The following is an 18,180-nucleotide window of genomic DNA, read 5'->3' on the forward strand; positions in this document are numbered from 1 at the left end:
AAAGTGATAATCAATAGTCTGACAGAAATGAAAAGTTTTTATTATCAGCACAGTACGTTATTTGTGAATTCTACCAAGCAGTCTCTACACTATATCCTCCCAGGAGAGCAAGTCTCTTTTAAAGGATAAGTACCAGCACAACTCATGCCTGGGAAAGAGCCAGTCTCTGGTCTCACTTCCCTTCCCTTTTCTCTCCTCCTCTTCCCCCCACCCCATGCACTCAGAAGAGCCCCTTCCTTGAACCCTAATTCCTTTTGTAAGCAGTCTTCGAAACTGACAACTTCAGGGGTGTTTTGTCCTCTTTATAAAATTACTAGCATTTGCTGGGACTTCTCTGTTTTCACAGAGTTCTTCAGTTTTTCTCCCAGATGGCTCTTTTTATTCATTGGTTTGTGTTAGGGGCGAGTCAGTTCGCTGGGGATAGGAAAATGTTGAAAAATACAGCAAATAAGACGCAAGCTAAATAAGCTGCAATGGCTATCCAGAACCTTGGGTCTTTCAGCAGTGCCTTATCAAAGCAGCTGAACACAGTGTAGCCTATGGACATTCCAGCAAATCCACCTGCGATGTGAGCTGCAAAAGACACCTTGGGAGAAAAGGGAGGGAAAATGGAAGTAAGCGAAGAAAATGCTAATTGCATATTTCAATTGCATCTCTCTTATTAAAGAACAAATACCATCCCAGCCAAACAACAGTTAAAAGTCTCAGGGAAGGACCAATATTATATGATATCACTTTTATGTGGAATCTAAGAAAATAATACAAGTGAATCTATTTACAAAACAGAAACAGACTCAGATATAGAAAACAAACTTACAGTTACCAAAGAGTAAGGGCAGGGGGCATTAATTAAGAGTATGAGATTAACAGATACACACTACTATGTATAAAATACATAAGCAACAAGGATTTACTATATAACATAGGAAACAACATTCAATATCTTTTAATAACCTATAATGGAAAATAATCTGAAAAGTGTATATATAAAACTGAATCACTTTGCTATACACCTGAAACTAACACAATATCGTAAATCAACTATACTTCAGTTAAAAAAAAAAAATCTTAGAAGTGTGACAAGCAAGGAGGTGAGGCAAAAAGAGATCCAAAACTCCACGTGCACAGAGAGAAGGAGATATTCTAAAACATGCAAAGCTGAAAAAAAAATGTCCTTTCACTGCTGCGCTGAGTACACAAGACAGCTGTCATTTCTCATTCTTTTCAGCTGTCTCTGCATTTAGGATGGTTCTACATAATGCCAACCAAGAGAGGAGGAATTGAGGCACTGTGAGGGGTCTCTATAGGAGCATGATCTGATCCCATATAAACAGAATGTCTAAATTAAGACACAGGTAGTACACACAGAAATACTCAACTAGAAACTACCGAATTCAAAGACTAATTCCAGTAAAACTGGACATCTTTGTCAGTTTTCTTTAGATTGTTAATTCACCTGGACCCCAATTATTGCTGCTCTCTAATCTGCGTTTTATTCCCTGTGGACCATGAAGTCCCTTCTCTCCTGTTTTGAAAGAGCCACCAGCGTGGCAGTTACAAAGAAGCAAAGCCAGAGAGGACAGAGAAGTCAAGGCTATGACAGTGAGAAGCCAAAAGAACAAACCAAACATCTGATTACCTCAAGAATTTTCTTAACTTCCCAATGGAAACGTGACTGCCCTAAACCAGTTATTGCCCCCATTTTTAAGTTCTTGATATGATAAGTTAAACACATTTTCACTTAAAAAAATAAATAAATTGAACTCACCGGGGACCCGTTTGCAGGGACAAAGAACCTTCTGTAGAGCGCAAATCCCATATCCGACAAGACTAAAAAGGAAAAGAGCCAGATGAAGCCCCAGGGTCTCCACAGCAGGGCACCGGTTGTTTTCGGTTCCCCTCTAATGACAGTGGCAGCTAACATTTATTGAGGCTTACTCTGTGCCAGGTATTGTTCTAAGAGCTTTATGTGGACTAACCTTGTATCATTAATCCTCACGAAATAGGTACTATCTTTATCCCATTTTATAGACTTATGTATACAATAAGTATTATCTCCTATGTGCCAGGCTCTGTTCTAGGTGGTGGAGATACTGCAGTGAACCGATCGCACTGCCTCATGGAGCTGACGGTCTAGTTGGGGAAGGCAGACAAACAAGTGAAACATATACTATGTCACACAGTGCTTAGTGCTATAGAGAACAGGCAGAAAGAACGAGAATTGGGAATGCTTGGGAGTAGGATGTGGTTTTTTTAACAGGAGAGTTGGGGAGTAGCTCAATGAGAATATGGCATCTGATGGATGAAGAACCTTTGAAGTCAGGGTCTTCCATGCAGAGGAAAGCACCAAGTCCCTAAGGCAGGGCTGTGCCTGGTGTGTTTGAGCAGTTGATCGCACTGCATAGGTGGATTTCAAAGTATGGTTCTCTTCCCCCCACTGGGGATCCCAGCATCACCTGGGAACTTTAATTAGAGATGAAGTCTCAGGCCCACCCCAGACTTGTTGAACCAGAAACTCTAAAGGTAGGGTTCAGCAGTCTGTGTTTGAACAAGACCTCCCAGTGATTCTGGACTAAAGTTAGGGATCAAGTAGTAGGTGATGCAATCAAACAGGTAGCAGGGGACAGATCATGTAGGGGCCTTAGGGACCACTGTAAGGACTTTGACCTTTACCCTTCAAAAGCTTTTGAACACAGGAGTGACATGATCCGACTTATGATTTTAAAAGATGATTCTGGCTGCCTTATAGAAAATAGACTATAAGGGAGCAATTATAGGAGCAGGCATACCAGCTAATTACTACTATTGCAGCAATCCGAGTGAGGTATGATGGGCATTTCATACATAAAGAAACCAAGACACAAAGGTCAGGTATTTGCCCAAGGCCACAAAGCTCAGAGCCGGTGGTGGGATCTGAACCTTAAGCAGTCTGACTGGGGGTTTCCATTCTCACCCACCACACTAATCACCTCTAATCGCCATCAGGAGTACAGAAGATAGGCCAGGAAAGGAAATGAGTCCATATTCTCTTAGAGCAGTGAGAGCCAGAACTTGGACATTCCTCTGATCAGTCAGATCTGTGATGCTAAAGGAGCTTCCGGGTTTCTTGGCCTAGAAGAACTCTGCCCTACATGTGATCTTGGAAACATCTCCTGCAGCTGTCACATTCCACACCCATCCCCCAATCCCCTGTGCTCTACTTAGTGAGTGTCCCCAGAGATGGAAAGACCTAGTCCTTGCCTTTGGGAAAATAGCATCGGGACCATGTGTTCTGGCTAGTTTCCCTTTCAATACGATATTGACATTGACGTCACTGGATAGAAATTGAGGTCGAGGAAGTACTCAATATTAATTTAACTGTAAATGACTGTCACACAAAATGCTAGATATATGTGATCGTATTGTATTTTCGATCATCATTTGCATTTTCTGATCCAGTGGAAAAAACAGAAATAGGCCTTGGAAAGTATGAGTAAACCACTGCTGGAGAACAGGGCTGATTTCCTGCAGTAACTTTGGTCTAGTCTTCCATGAGTAGGAGGCCTCCTTTCAAAACCTCTTTGTAACCCTCAGCATGTCTGTTTCTCCATTCCACTTCTCTCTGGGTTTGGCCCCTTCCAGCTTATCTCTGCCTGGCCCTTTCTGTTTTCCAAGGGGAGTTTACTTCTAAGTTGCTGCAGTCTCTAAACTGAGACTTATCTTCCCACCTGAAAAGAAGCCCTCATTCCAATAAACCAAATCATTGTCCTCAATAAAATTGGACACTCATTTTAAGGGAGTTGCCTTTATATGGATTTTTTTGGAAGGATGAAAATGTGAGATTTCCTAAACTTTTTCCAGGAAAGCTCAGTTGCTTTGTTGGAAAATACATCCAACAAACAATGCTTAATGAAGGAAGGTCCTTAAGGCCAACTGTCCTTTACAATTAAGAATAATATTTACCATTAAAAAAAAAACTATACACTTTCCCAAGGAAGTGTGTTTAAAATTAAAATGTACATGCATTTGATTAATCTGGAGTTTGCTGTAACTTCTCTCATTTTCAGTAGTGGGTAAACCAGGCCAAAGAACTTTTAGAAATGTTGTCTGGGGAGTGTTGATGTTAGTGTGTCCTACCTATGTTTATAGGATCTAATAAAAGCACCTCATTCAGTGACTTCATGACTTACTTCAAGAGTGACATAAAGTTACATAAACTACATTGGGAGCTAGCCCTGTGCAAGAGTATTAAGAACATTAAAACCATTTCCCCATTGAGGGTTTGAGGCTTATTTTACAAAAGTCATTCATAATTACCTGAAGGAAGCAGACTGGCTGAAGACCCAGGTGACTTATGTAATAATAGTTTTCTATCTTATCCCTTGGCTCTGGTTATTGTGTGCACAGCGGGGCAGACGGTTGGTGAGCCAGTGACCCGTGGGTTGGTAAAAGAATTTACCGGAGGTTAAGTATACAAATAGAAAGGAGCTTATTAGGGTACACTGCCATAGGCAACAGCGGGCCACACAGGCGAGGGGTGCCTGCATGAGCCCCGAGGGCAGATTATTGGGGTGTTTTATAAGGTCGGGTCACAAGGTGCCTGACTGGCTTGTATGCAAATCTCTGATTGGCTGTAGGTGAGGTAAAAGGTTTAGGGTCCATGAAGGGCGGTGGGGTTTGATAAAGTAAGCATTACTTGGGGCTGTTTGTTAGGCGAAACACGCCCAGTAAAGAATGTACTTTATCTGAGAGCCCAGAAATGGGGATCGTTGGATTTTGAAGGACGTCAGTTGGCCCGATGGCTATGACTCTTAACAACTCAGGTGGCTCTGTCCAGCCAGCCACTCTGCTAACTCCCAGACACTTGCTCTCCTTTCTGTGCTGACCACTTTCCCTCACTTTTTGGATTTCTTACGGGGAAAGAAAGAAACCAGAAACAAGTCACTTCTTTTCTCTGAGGATGAAATATAATTTTTACAGTTAAACTGCTCATAAGCTAAGTTTAGTCTCCTTGCTTGAAGGTAGTCGCCCCTATTCCCACAAGGCGGTAACTGAACTCTTGATACCAAGTAGCAGAATCATTTTTTCTTACCGGGTGGACAGCCAGAATCTCAGCCTGTGTCAAGTGTCACCTCCGTCTTGCCCTTCAAGACTGACCCCACAGCGTGACCCCAGCACCTGCCTTCTCCCCACATCCTCCGTGCAGATTCATCTTCAGCAGGAGCAGGTCCAGAAATCAAATTATCAGCCCTGCCTTTGCTCTTGTTTTTTCCTACTGTGGATGACTTGCCACCAGCCAAAATCCTGACTCTCAGACGCAGCTAAAATTCCACCTCCTCTCCAGCTTGAACGTACTTCCTAAGCTCCTCTAGCAGGTATTTCTCCACTATAATCCTTGGGGATGTCAAAAGCCACACTGTGAGAAGACAGGTTTGGGGGTCCCCAGAGAAAGAGAACCAGGCATGGCTGTCTTGACATAAGAGAACCCATTCTGGCCTAAGCCATTTTGTGATCTAAGCCTGGCTACAGTGCTTGCCCTTGAACGGGTCTCGGTAATTGATGATCTTAAGGGAACCAAGGAAGACAGAGAAAAGGAGTCAAACAATAGTGCGGAGATAAATCAGAGGCCTAGGTCCTCCTCCAGGGATGTACATGATAATATATCATTGAGTTCTGCTGGAACCAAGGCCCCACCCAGGCAGAGGATGGAATGATGGTGTAGACCTTCCTGACTTCAATTAGGACTTGGACTCTTGTTGACCTTTGCCCCAATTCTATGCTGAATTCTCTGCTCAAGCCCCTTCATGAATATGCATGTGTCCTTAGCTTAAAAATTCCCCAATTTTCCTTTTCAGGGAGACACTGCTTTAGGAAATATCCCTGGTGTCCTTGCTGCAAGTAATAAATCCTTCCTCCTCCCACTTTCTGGCATGGTTATGTCTATTGGCTCAACACCCAGCAAGAGGCAAACCCAGTTTTCAGGTATCATCATTCATCCTTCTGGCTCCCTGACCCTTTCAGTTCCTTCACCTCTGCTCTCATCTTCAGTCCTCAGCCACCACTCCCTGGTTAGAGCCTAGATCGGTTTGTTGGTAGTTTTTTGTTTTGTTTTGTTTTGTTTTCTAATCTGAAACTTAAGAAATTGAGGAAGAAAATAGATTATATCAATGATTTTCAAACTTTCGCTTTTCAGACAAAATCATATACAGAATCCAATGTATGAATAAGAAAATTCCACTATATAAAACATAAATGAAGGTATTGTGATTGAAGTAGACAGAATGCCTAGGGTGCTACTCTCTTGACTCCCCCACACCAGAAAGAAAAGGCCCCTCTAAGAGCCACTCACCAGGGGCTGTGAAAATTCCATTCACAATTTCTGCTCAGGGCTCTGGAGCTGACAGTTCTTTCTGACTGTAAGCTAGCGTTGTACTGCATGTTAGTATCAAGGAAGATGAGAAGGCCTTCTGAAGTCTGAACCGATAAAACTGAAGGTGTGAAGGGTATACAAAACACACTTACTTATAAGGATGATGATCAGTAGTCTGACAATTCCAAAGGCAGGAATCATTTCTCGAAAATTCTTGCAAAGAGATAGATAAATAATAATAATAGTAATATAAACCGTCAGTTAGCAAATGAAGCGTCACCTGTACTCCCCCTTCATCTACTTTTTCCTTTAAAATAAAATGTAAGAGTCAGATATTTGCAAAACAAAGTATCAGTGTTACAGCCTAGTTTTCAAATGTCTTTGGGAAATACAATGCTGGTGTACTTTGGAGAACAAAGTGAAACCTGAGATTTAACTTCTTAATATAAACTACACACTATTTTATTAGGAAGAAATAATCTAAATATAAGTAATATAAAGTTAACACTTAACATGTTATAGATAGATAGATAGATAGGTAGGTAGATAGATAGATAGATGCTGTCAAACTAAATCTGATGAAATATTTCCAAGTTTATTGGTTAATATTCACTTGATATACCTTAATCCTCTTTCTCAGTAGGAGTTAGCAAAGACTTAACTAAAATTTGAGTATTACTTTAATTTTTTTACATAATTTCAAAAAAAATTTAAGTATTGGTGCAAAAATCCTAGTTTGCTTTTAGCTTTGAAAAATCTCAGACCAGCTTGCAGTACCCTCATGTGTTACTAGAGGACTGATCAGACTCAGAAAGACACTTCCACTTCAGCCTGAGTTACCTCTCTCTGCCCTTTCAAGTTATTAACTCTCTTCCCAAGAGTAGAGATGCTGAAATAGCTGTGTTTCTTCTAAATCAATTATTTTCAATCTGTCATGACCATGACCTACAGTAAGAAATAACTTACGTAACAATCCAGTATACACACACACTAAATCGTATTTACCTTTATTTCACGTAATGCAAACTGAAATTTTTGTTAAATTTTTGGTCACAATCCCTTGAACTGAGTTCACAACCACTAATGGGTTGCAATCCAAAGTTTGAAAAACATTTTTCTAAATGACTTCTATTTTTGGAACAGTTTTGTAATTGCTTTATTTTTCTCCCTAGAGTATTTTTAAAGCATACCTACATGGTTAAAGGGTTAATAACTAGTTAGGATTTTAGCCTGTTTTTAAAAGTGGTTGGCATCTCACATACTATATCATGAGCCTGTAAAATGGTATGCACAAACTTGGAGGCATTCATTATGAAAAGGTAAAGCCTTCATCCAGTAAATCCACTTCTAGGAATTTACCTACAAAAAGAATCACACAGACGCAAAAAGGCTAAATGTGAAAGCACATTCCTTACAGCATTATTTGTAGATGTGAAAAGCACCCCAGATTTTTTTTCAGTGAAGGATTAGATAAGTCAGGATACAGCTATATAAAGGGTGCTAAGGAGCACTTGAAAAGATTAATTTGGATTTCTGTGTGCTGACATGAGTAGATGGTGAGGACACTTTATGTTAAGATGCACAACAAGGGGGAGGTATAGCTCAGTGGTAGAGTGCTTGCCTAGCATGCACGAGGTCCTAGATTCAATCCCCAGTATCTCCATTAAAAATAAACACATAAAAACCTAATTACCTCCTCCCCACCAAAAAAGAAAGAAAGTCTTTTTTTAAAAAAAGATGCAGAACAATATAATGGTGGTTCCACTTTTGTGGTATTACTATTGGTAGAATTTTGAATATGTATAGAAAATGTTTGAAAGCATGTCTATCAAACTGTTAACATAATAAATTGGGGATTTTGACTTTCTATTTTTCAATTTAAAATTTTATTTAGTATTGATTACTTTTGAGATCAGAGGAGAAAATAAAGCTAAAATATGAAAGGAAAACTCTTGTGGCCAGAAGTAAGATGAGTGCTTAGGAAATATTGATAAATGAAGATTCCCTGAACCAAATACCAGTAACTGTTAAAAAGAATTTTTCAGACACAACATTGTAAACTGACTATAACTCAATTAAAAAAAAATTTTAACGGTCCATAGATTCCATTCCCAAAGTTCTTACCACTAGGACGTTCATAAAGTAGCCCCCCATCAGAGCATAGACTCCTCCTGAAGCACCCACAAGAGATTTGAGTGGGTCAAAGATGGAGCTGGCAAGGGATCCTAAAGAAATAAAACACAAAGAATCTGGTAAGAATCATGAAGGATAAATCCTTCTAATCTAAGGTAAAAGTTGGGGACTCTTGGACCATTATATTAACAAGCAACAAATTTACTTTGTCCCTTCCGTATTAGAAAAGTAAAGCTATGTGTGCTAACTACCTCAGTTTTTATGAAATATTAAATGTTCGAGACATGAGGACAGTATAACAGTGACAAAAACATAGACTCTAAAGCCAGAATTACCAACTGTGTGGCTTGAGCAAGTTTCTTAGCCTCTCTGTGCCTTAGTTTCCCTATCTACAAAATGAGGGTATTGATAGAACTTACCTCAATGTGTTGTCAGGGGAAACAAGTGAGTTTACATGTGCATAAATGTTTAGAGCACTGCCTGACATGTATTATATACTTGTTAACTATTGTTTCAAAATATCCTACGTGTTTAGCCAAAACTATCAAAATACCTGAGACACTCCAACATTTCATTTCTAATGGCTAGCTTTCTCACGGAGTCAAGGTGTGGTCTCAGAATCCTTCATGACATACCATTCAATCAAATTCACGAAGCAAGGTGAAACCAATTTGCTAACCCAATCTTAGAGTGCCTGAACCAAAGCAAGGCTTTAAAACCACCTTATGCGAACTCTGAGATGTTCTCTGTACTGCTTAGTTCTGTTACTTATTCTGTTGCCTTCAAGGCCCTCCTTCATTCCTTAGGCTACAATACAATACAATACCTACTTTGTGCAAAAATGACAGTGTCTGACCTTAGGAATCTTACAAATGGATGAGCAGTTATCATAAAATGCAAAATATAACATTTTTAAAGTGTAATAAATTTTCTATGGAAACATTTAGGGAAGAATGACTTTCTCAGCAGACCGGTGGAGGCCCTGCTTCTCTGAGAGTGGGAAGATAGCATTTTGATTAAACTCTGAAGACTCTTTAAGATTTGGACAGGGAAAACAAAGGGATGGAAGATCAGGATCTTAGGGATCTGGAAAAGCAGACATAGAAACAACAGCATATGGATAACTGAATCAGTGGGAAGTAGTCCAATAGGGTTTCAGCGATGGTTCTCAAATGTTAACTTACAGACTAGGGCTGGGGTGCTTGCGTCTTAATCATGAGAAATTTATTTTTAAAATATAGATACAAATGTCCTCTTCTGGACAAGATGGGGTAACAAGGATAAGATTTTTCCTCCTGCTTGAAACAGCTAAAAGCAGTGAACAAAATATATGAAACAATGGTCTTCAAGATACTGGACATCAGATAACAAAGGACAGTGAACCCTGAGAAACAAGAAATAAATGAGTTGTCTAGATGACCAACAAGCACCTGAAAAGATGCTCAACATCTCTAACTGTTAGAGAAATGGGAATCACAACTACAATAAGCTATCACCTCACACCAGTCAGAATGCCATTATTAAAAAGTCTACAAATGATAAATGCTGGAGAGGGTGTGGAGAAAAAGGAACCCTCCTACACTGTTGATGGGAATGTAAATTGGTACAGCCACTATGGAGGACAGTATGGAGGTTCCTTAAAAAATTAAAAATAGACTTATGATACAATCTAGCAATCCCATTCCTGGGCATATATCTGGAGAAAAATATAATTGAAAAAGACACATGCACCCCAGTGGTCATAGCAGCACTATTTACAATAGCCAAGACATGGAAACAACCCAAATGTCCATCAATAGATGACTGGATAAAGAAGATATGGTGTGTATGTGTGTGTGTGTGTGTGTATATATATACACACACACATACATACATACATACACATACACAATGGAATACTACTCGGTGATAAAAAAGAATAAAATAATGCCATTTGCAGCAATGTGGATGGAGATCATTATTCTAAATGAAGTAAGCCAGAAAGAGAAAGAAAAGTGCCATTTGATATCGCTTATATGTGGAGTCTTAAAAAAAAGAACACAAATGAACTTATTTACAAAACAGAAACAGACTCACAGACATAGAGAACAAACTTATGGCTACCAGGGGTAAAGGAGGTGGGAAGGGATAAATTGGGAATTAGAAAATTACACTTCTTGGGGAGTGATGAATATGTTAGCTATCTTGATTGTGGTGGTGGTTTCATCGGTGTATACATCTATCAAAATTCATCAAGTTATACATCTGAAATACATATAGTTTACAGGAACCATACCACAATAAAGGTGTTTAAAAAAAAAACAAAGATGAGTTGTCTAATTGCCCAGTTTACTGCCTTAGGAGAGATTTTAGGCTGCAGTACATGAAGTGGGGGAAGCTAGGCAGATCACAGTAAACTTTAAGTTGATGAGATAGAGTTTAGCATCTAGGTGCATATAGATCTAGGCAGCTTGAGTTCAGACTGTTTCCAAGTAACTTAACTGAGTTACAGAACAAATCTAAGGAATATTTATAGGCATACAATTATATCCATCATCCAAAGATAAAATGTCTAGCATCCAAACAAAAATTGTCAAACATGCAAAGGAGCAGGAAAATATGACCCATAATGAAGAGAAATAAATCAATTAAAACCTACCAAAACTGACACAGGTGTTAGATTTTGCAAATAAGGGCAATAAATAATTGTTACAACTATATTCTATATGTTCAATAGTTAAATAGTGACACATAAGATATGAAACAGACTCAAACTTCTGTAAGATGAAAACTACAATGTTTAAGGTGAAAAAATAAACTTGTTGAGTCAGTTGGTAGATTAGACATTGCAGAAGGAAAGATTACTGAACATGAAGACATGGCAATGAAACTATCCAAATAAAACACACAGAAGAATATTTTTAAACTTATACACAGTATCAATGAGCTGTGGATCAATTTCAAGCAGCCTAATATACATAATTGGAGTCCCCAAAAGAGAGGAAAGAAGGCAGATACAGAAAAAATATTTGAAGAAATCATGGCCAAAGTTTTTCCAAAGTTTTATGAAAATTATAAACCCACAGATCCAAGAGCCTCAACTAACCCCAAACACAAGAAACATGAAGAAAACAACACCAAGGCACAACAAAATCACATTCTTAAAACAGTGACAATCTTAAAAGCATCCAGAGTGAAAAGACATGCTTCATACTGAGAAACAAACAAACAAAAGGATGACAACAGATTTCTCATTGGAAACAATGCAAATGAGAAAACAGTAGAGCAACATTTTAAAATACCGAAAGAAAAATAATCAAGCTGGAATTCTAAACCTAATAAAGTATATTACAGAAATGAAGGCAAAATAAAGAATTTTTTCAGACATACAGAGGCTGAAAGATTTGATGACTAGCAGACCCACACTACAAGAAGTGTTAAAAGAAATCCTCAGGAAGAAGGAAAAAGATAATCAGATGGAAATATGGAACTACACAAAGAAATGAACACTGGAAATGGTTAAGAACATGGGCAAACATACAAAGTTTTGTTCTTATTATCTAAATCTCTTTAGAAGTTCATTGTTTAACAGTTAAATGATTAGACTGACTTCTAGAAGTAATAAGTGAATTTATCAAGATTGGAGGATACAAGATCAATATACAAAAAATCAACTGTATTTCTGTGTAATAGCAATGAAAAGTCAGAAATACAAATTTTAAAAATAGTGCCATTGACAGTATATAAAAAATATGAAATATAGAAATAAGTCTGACCCCAAAATAGTGCAAGACCTTAACACTGAAAACTGAAAAAGATGCTGAAAGGAATTTTGAAAGACCTAAATAAATGGAAGTATGTACCTTATTCATGGGTTGGAAGACTCCAATATTGTTAAAATGTCTTAAGCTAAAGATTCAGTACAATCCAAATCAAACTCCCAGTAGACTTTTTTGTAGAAATTGACAAGGTGATTCTACAGTTCACATGAAAATGCAAAGGACCTAGAATAACCAAAACAACTTTGAAAAAGAGCTAAGTTGGAGCACTAGCATGTCCTGATTTCAAGATTTAATAGAAAACTACAGTAATCAAGATTGTCGATTGGTTTTTGGTGTTGGTGTAAAGATATATAAATACATGAGTGGAACACAGCAGAAAGTCCAGTTTGTTTCTATATATAAACAAACATATATACGGACAACTGATTTGGACAAGATGCAAACCAGTTCAGTAAAGAAAGGATTGTCTTCTCAACCAATGATGCTGGTACAATTTGACAGCCACATGCAAAAAAGTGGCACTTCAAACTCTGCACCATGTATAAAAATGGATCATATATCTATATGCAAAGTCTAAAATTATAAAACTTTTAGGACAAAACATAGAGAAAATCTTTGTGACCTTGGGCTAGGCAAAATTTCTTAAATATGATGCTAATCCTAAAATTTGAAAACTGAAAATTATATTTAAATAAATTTAATCAAAATTGAAGATTTCTACTCTTCAGAAGATACTATTAAGAGAATGAGGTGGGAGGGTATAGCTCAAGTGGTAGAGCACATGCTTAGCATGCACAAGGTCCTGGGTTCAATCCCCAGCACCTTCTCCAAATATAAACAAACAAACAAACAAACCCAATTACCTCCCCCTCATCAAAAAAAAAAAAAAAAGAATGAAAAGACAAGCAACAGAGCAAGAGGCAATATCTGTAAGTCATTATATCTGATAAATAACTTGTAATGGGAATATGGAATAAGAAATGTAATTCCATTTAAAAATTTAAACAGATGCTTCACGAAAGAAGATAAAGGGATAGCAACTGAGCACATTAAAAGATGTTCATTATCGTTAGGAAATGTAAATTTAAACCCAATGAGATACCTTTATACTCCACCAATTTTGCCAACAGATTGCCTAAAATTAAAAGTCTGATCATACCAAGTGTTGGTGAGAATATGGTGGAACTGGAACTTGTGGTGGGGATGTAAAATTACCACTTTGTTACCATATGCCCTAACAGTTCCACTCACAAGTATGTACACAAGAGATCCACTCAAAAACTTCTACATAAATGTTCATTCACAGCAGTATTATTCATAATGGCCAAAAGATGAAAACACCCCAAATGTGCATCAAATGATGAATAGATAAAGAAAATGTGGAATATCCATATAATGGAATCCAGAAATCAAAAGGAATGAAGTATGGATGCATGCTACAGCATGGATGAATGATGAAAACATTATGCTAAATGAAAAGAACAGCCAAAAAAAGACCACATATTTTATGATTCCATTTATATGAAATGTCCTGAATGGGTAAACCTAAAAAGACAAAGTAGATTAGTGGTTGCTTAAGGCTGGGGAAGGACTCTGGGGTAAGGAGTGGGAAGTGACTGCTAATGGGTATGGGGTTTATTTGAAGCACACAAATGTTCTAAAATTAGATTGCAACAATGGGCGCATTACCCTGTGAATTAACTGAAAAAACATTATTTAAATGGGTGAATTGTATGGTATATGAGTTATATCTCAGTAAAGCTATTTTAAAAGCTTGGTAGTTTCTTAAAAGTTAAATATAACCCATGTGATAGGATCCAGCCAATCTATTCCTAAGTATTTACCCAATAAAACTGAAAACATTTGTCCACACAAAGACTTGTATACCAATGTTCATAGTAGCTTCTTCTGTAATAGACCCAAACTGGAAACAACCCAAATGTCCATCATCTCCTGTCCATCAGGAGAGTGAATAAACAAATTGTGGTATATCCCCACAATGAAATACTACTCAGCAATAAAAATGAATTGACTGTTTGTACACACAACATGGATAAACCTCAAAGTAACTATGCTACATAACAGAAGTGACCGAAAAAGAAGAGTACATATTCCATGATTCCATCTATATAAAATTCTAGAAAATACAAATTAATCAATCAGTGGTTGAGAGAGGAAGGTGGGGGAAGGACAGAGACAGGAAGGTGGGATTCCAACAGGTTACAGCAAATTAGCGGAGGAGTAATGTTTATTACCTTGATTGTCATGATTATATACACATATCAAAACATCAGCCATTATTAAATAGCAATTATACCTCACCAAGCGGAAAAACACAGACCCCAGGACCATGTTCTCTGAGATTCTGAATCAGCAGATCTGAGTGGGATCTGAGTAACTGTAGTTGTAACAAACTCTCCAGGTGATTCTGATGGCCAGTCACATTGGGAACATGGGGCTGGACTGCAGGCCAGCATATTTCAATCTTTATGAATCACATGTGGATTTGTTCAAATGCAGATTATGATTAGTAGGTCTCGTGTGGGGCCCAAAATTCTGCATTTTTAACAAGCCCAAGGCCAGTGATTCATGACCACACTTTGCCAGGAGCAAGGGTAGGGAAACTGGAATTATGTTTCATGTGTTCACATATGTTACAAAGCAATGGGAGAATGGGTGAAGGGGGTCAAGAGGTAAAAATAAAGTATTACTGCTTCCCTCATTTGAAAAAAAGAAAAGCAAAGGAAGAAAGACACTGAGCAGGAGGAAACTTTTGGAGGTGATGGATATGTTTCCGGCATAGATTGTGGTGCTGGTTTCATGGCTGTATACTTCTCTCCAAACTCATCAAGTTGTATACATTAAAAGTGTACACATTTTTGTATGTCAATCATACCTCAAAAGTGATTTTTTAAAAAATGTTTTGCATCGTCTCCATCTAACCTCTTCATATATAATTGCTTTTTTTTAAAACATAGTAAAGATGTTTATTCTTCCATTAAAAAAAGAAGAAGAAGAAGAAGAAAAGAAAGAAAGGCAATGGGGCCAGACAGTGGAGGGGAATGAAGAGCGATCTTGGACGTTTCAGCTTTCTTGTGGCCACCGTAGATGTTTTAGGAAGGATGTAATATGATGTAATCTGTGTTTAAGGACCTTAACCCAGCAGCAGCGTGAAGGAGAGACTGGAATGGCAAAGAGATACCTGCCGAAAGCCATTGCAAAAATAGGCAGAGGCTGTGAACAGGTTATTCACGTTCTCCCCTCTCTCCTCTGAAACTGGGGCAGAGCTGATTCCACAGGTTGACATCAAGCTGTGGGAGAAACGGGTACGGACACTGGCGCCAGGAAGAACAGGTGTGTGGGAACAGAAGGAGAAGGTGGAAGAACAGGATCCATGAAAGTAGGAGGGAGCCAGGATGCTGAGCTACGTCACTAAGCCTATCTCTTGAACACGCCTCCCGCCTGCGTCCTGCTCTCTATCTCTGCTGCTCCAGGAGGCGGGCAAAGGTGTGACTGGGAAATTTCTGAGCACCGTCATAGGTCAGCTTGTGTCCCCCAGAAAGATGTGTTGAAGTCCTAACCCCCAGCACCTCCTAACGTGACCTTATTTGGAAATAGGATTGTTGCATATGTGATTAGTTAGATGAGGTCATATTGAAGAAGTGTGGATCCAGAAACCAACATGACTGTGTCCTTACAGAGGAGGAGAGGGGACACTTGACAGGAGAACACCATGTGACAATGGAGGCAGAGGTCTCAGTGCTGCAGCTGCAAGGCAAGGATTGATGGCCACCACCAGAAGCCAGGGAGAGGCAAGCAAGGATTCTCCCCTGCAGGTTTCAGAGGGAGTCTGGCCCAAATGCTGCTGTGTTGTCTTAAGCCAGCCAGTTCATGGCAGCCTAGGAAACTGAAACAACCACCCACTGCAATATAGGGATGTTCACTTATAAATTACATGTATATATGTACCACTCCCCTAGTGGCTTTTAAAAACACAGAAATAGAATTTTAAAGGATGGGACATATTGGTTACACAATATTTTTTCATTGTTTTTACTTCATTAATGATATTTAAAAATTCTTATCAAGCAATAAAAAGACATGGAGGAAACTTAAATGCATATTACTAACTGAAAAAGCCAGTCCGAAAAGACTATAACTACATGACGTTCTGGGAAAAGCAAAACTGTACAGACAGTAAAAAGTTAAGAGATTGCCAGGGGTTGGAGGGTGGGGAGGGATGCATAAGTGGATCACAGAGGATTTTTAGGGCAGTGAAGACTCCTTGTAGGATGCTGTAATGGTGGATACATGTCAGTATACATTTGTCCAAAACCATAGGATGTACAACACCAAGAGTGAACCCTAGTTTTCATGGACTTTGAGTGATCATGATACATCCATACAGGTTCATCAGTTGTAACAAATGTACCATTCTGTTAATAATGGAGAAAGTTATCCACGTGTGGGGGCAGGGGATGAATGGGAAATCTCAGCACAGTACCATCCTCTCAAGTACGCTGTGAACCCAAAACTACTTTTAAAAATTAAAATCTTTTAAAGAATCTTTCAATGAGTAGTGTTATTAAATAAGCTTCATAATTTTTTTAAATCCCAGTTTAATATCATGACACAGAAATGCAAAGATATACTCCTAAGTTCAATTTTTTTCCATAGAAATTTCCTTTTGATCACTGTCACAGCCAAAATGTAAAATTAAAAAGAATTGTGCAGTTTCAAATGGAAGAATTACATCATCGCCCCTGCTTATTCCAATTATGCAAAACTCTTGTTATAATTTAGCTATTAATTCCCACCTTCCCTAATGTCAGTCATTTGTTCTTGCAAACTAGTCAGGAAGTGTTACAATCAGTAAGTTTAAAATCCACTAAAACTCTTCATTGAGAAATTTTCAATCAGATGAGAAAATTGTTTGCCGGCTTTTTAAGGGTGAACTTTTAAGAGCTGTTGTATCGATCACCTTCAGCAGCAAAATCACAGAATGATGGAATGATTTCCAATGACAAGTTTTCAAAATGCCCTTTTTGTAGCATGAGTAGTTTTGGAAAAACAGTTATATTCTCACTCCTGAAGAGAAAAATACTGTCATATCTTAGCGACATATCTTGTGGGGTTTTTTTTTTCCAACTTCTGTTAAGTAGCTTACTACTGAAAGCCTTTTTGTTATCACAGAAAAAAAGTCAAAAATTAGACATCCATCTTTTTGTAAAGGAAGAAAATGCATAAACTAGTCTTTAAAATGAGTTAAATAAAAGTGAGAGGAATCTCTCTGAGCTCAAGACTTGTTATACAGCTACAGCGGCACTGACTGTGTGGAACTGGTGGCGGGGCAGACATACCAATCAATGGGATGAAAAGACGAACCCAGAAATAGCTCCACGCAACTACAGCCAAATGATTTTTAAGAGTTTTGTTTTTTTTTTTTAATGGGGCACTGGGGATCGAACCCAGGACCTTGTGAGTACTACAGCCAACTGATTTTTGACAAAGGTATAAAAGCAACTCAAAGGAAGAATAGTCTTTTTGACAGATTATTCCAGAATACTTAGATATCCATAGGCAAATAAGCAAAAAGAAACTCAGTCAAAACCTTACACTTCATACAAAAATGAGCCAATTCAAATGGATCACATTTCAAGTGTAAAACATAACTTTAGAAGATAACATAGGAGAAAGTATTCAAGACCTCGCGCTCCGTGAAGAGTTCTTAGATGTGACACCAAAAGCACGATTCATAAAAGGAAAAACTGATAAATTGGACTTCATCAAAATTTAAAATATTTGTTCTGTGAAAGACTCTGTTAAGACAATAAAAACACAAGCTACAGACTAAGAGAAAATATCTGTATACATATTCTGTAAAGGATCTGGAATATATAAAGAACTCTCAAAATTCAACAGTTAAAAAAATCTAAT

The 18,180-nt window shown here is 38.2% G+C and overlaps 2 protein-coding genes across 6 annotated transcripts in view; one reads left to right on the forward strand and one right to left on the reverse strand.

The window, feature by feature from the left end:
- Positions 1–18,180, forward strand: part of AKIRIN1 (akirin 1) — a 92,410-nt gene that overhangs the window by 7,490 nt on the left and 66,740 nt on the right. Inside the window, exon 2 of one of the 3 annotated variants that reach the window (XM_032493899.1) lies at positions 5,835–6,475. The exons of 1 other annotated variant lie outside the window; for it this stretch is intronic. In XM_032493899.1, coding sequence (XP_032349790.1) covers positions 5,835–6,059 — 225 coding nt within the window. In that variant the 3' untranslated portion in view covers positions 6,060–6,475. Of the gene's footprint in view, positions 1–5,834; positions 6,476–18,180 lie in introns of those variants that run through there. One more of the 3 variants, XM_032493900.1, reaches the window with a different exon arrangement.
- RHBDL2 (rhomboid like 2) overlaps positions 1–18,180 on the reverse strand; it is a 43,662-nt gene that overhangs the window by 1,159 nt on the left and 24,323 nt on the right. For 2 of the 3 annotated variants that reach the window (XM_014560595.2, XM_032493897.1), the window contains exons 5-8: positions 8,474–8,574; positions 6,502–6,562; positions 1,769–1,830; positions 18–586 (exon numbers count right to left, since the gene is read on the reverse strand). In XM_014560595.2, the coding sequence (XP_014416081.1) occupies positions 407–586; positions 1,769–1,830; positions 6,502–6,562; positions 8,474–8,574 (404 nt within the window). In that variant the 3' untranslated portion in view covers positions 18–406. Of the gene's footprint in view, positions 1–17; positions 587–1,768; positions 1,831–6,501; positions 6,563–8,473; positions 8,575–18,180 lie in introns of those variants that run through there. The other variant, XM_032493896.1, reaches the window with a different exon arrangement.

Source organism: Camelus ferus, chromosome 13, assembly GCF_009834535.1.
Source record: "Camelus ferus isolate YT-003-E chromosome 13, BCGSAC_Cfer_1.0, whole genome shotgun sequence".
NCBI classification, from domain to species: domain Eukaryota; kingdom Metazoa; phylum Chordata; class Mammalia; order Artiodactyla; family Camelidae; genus Camelus; species Camelus ferus.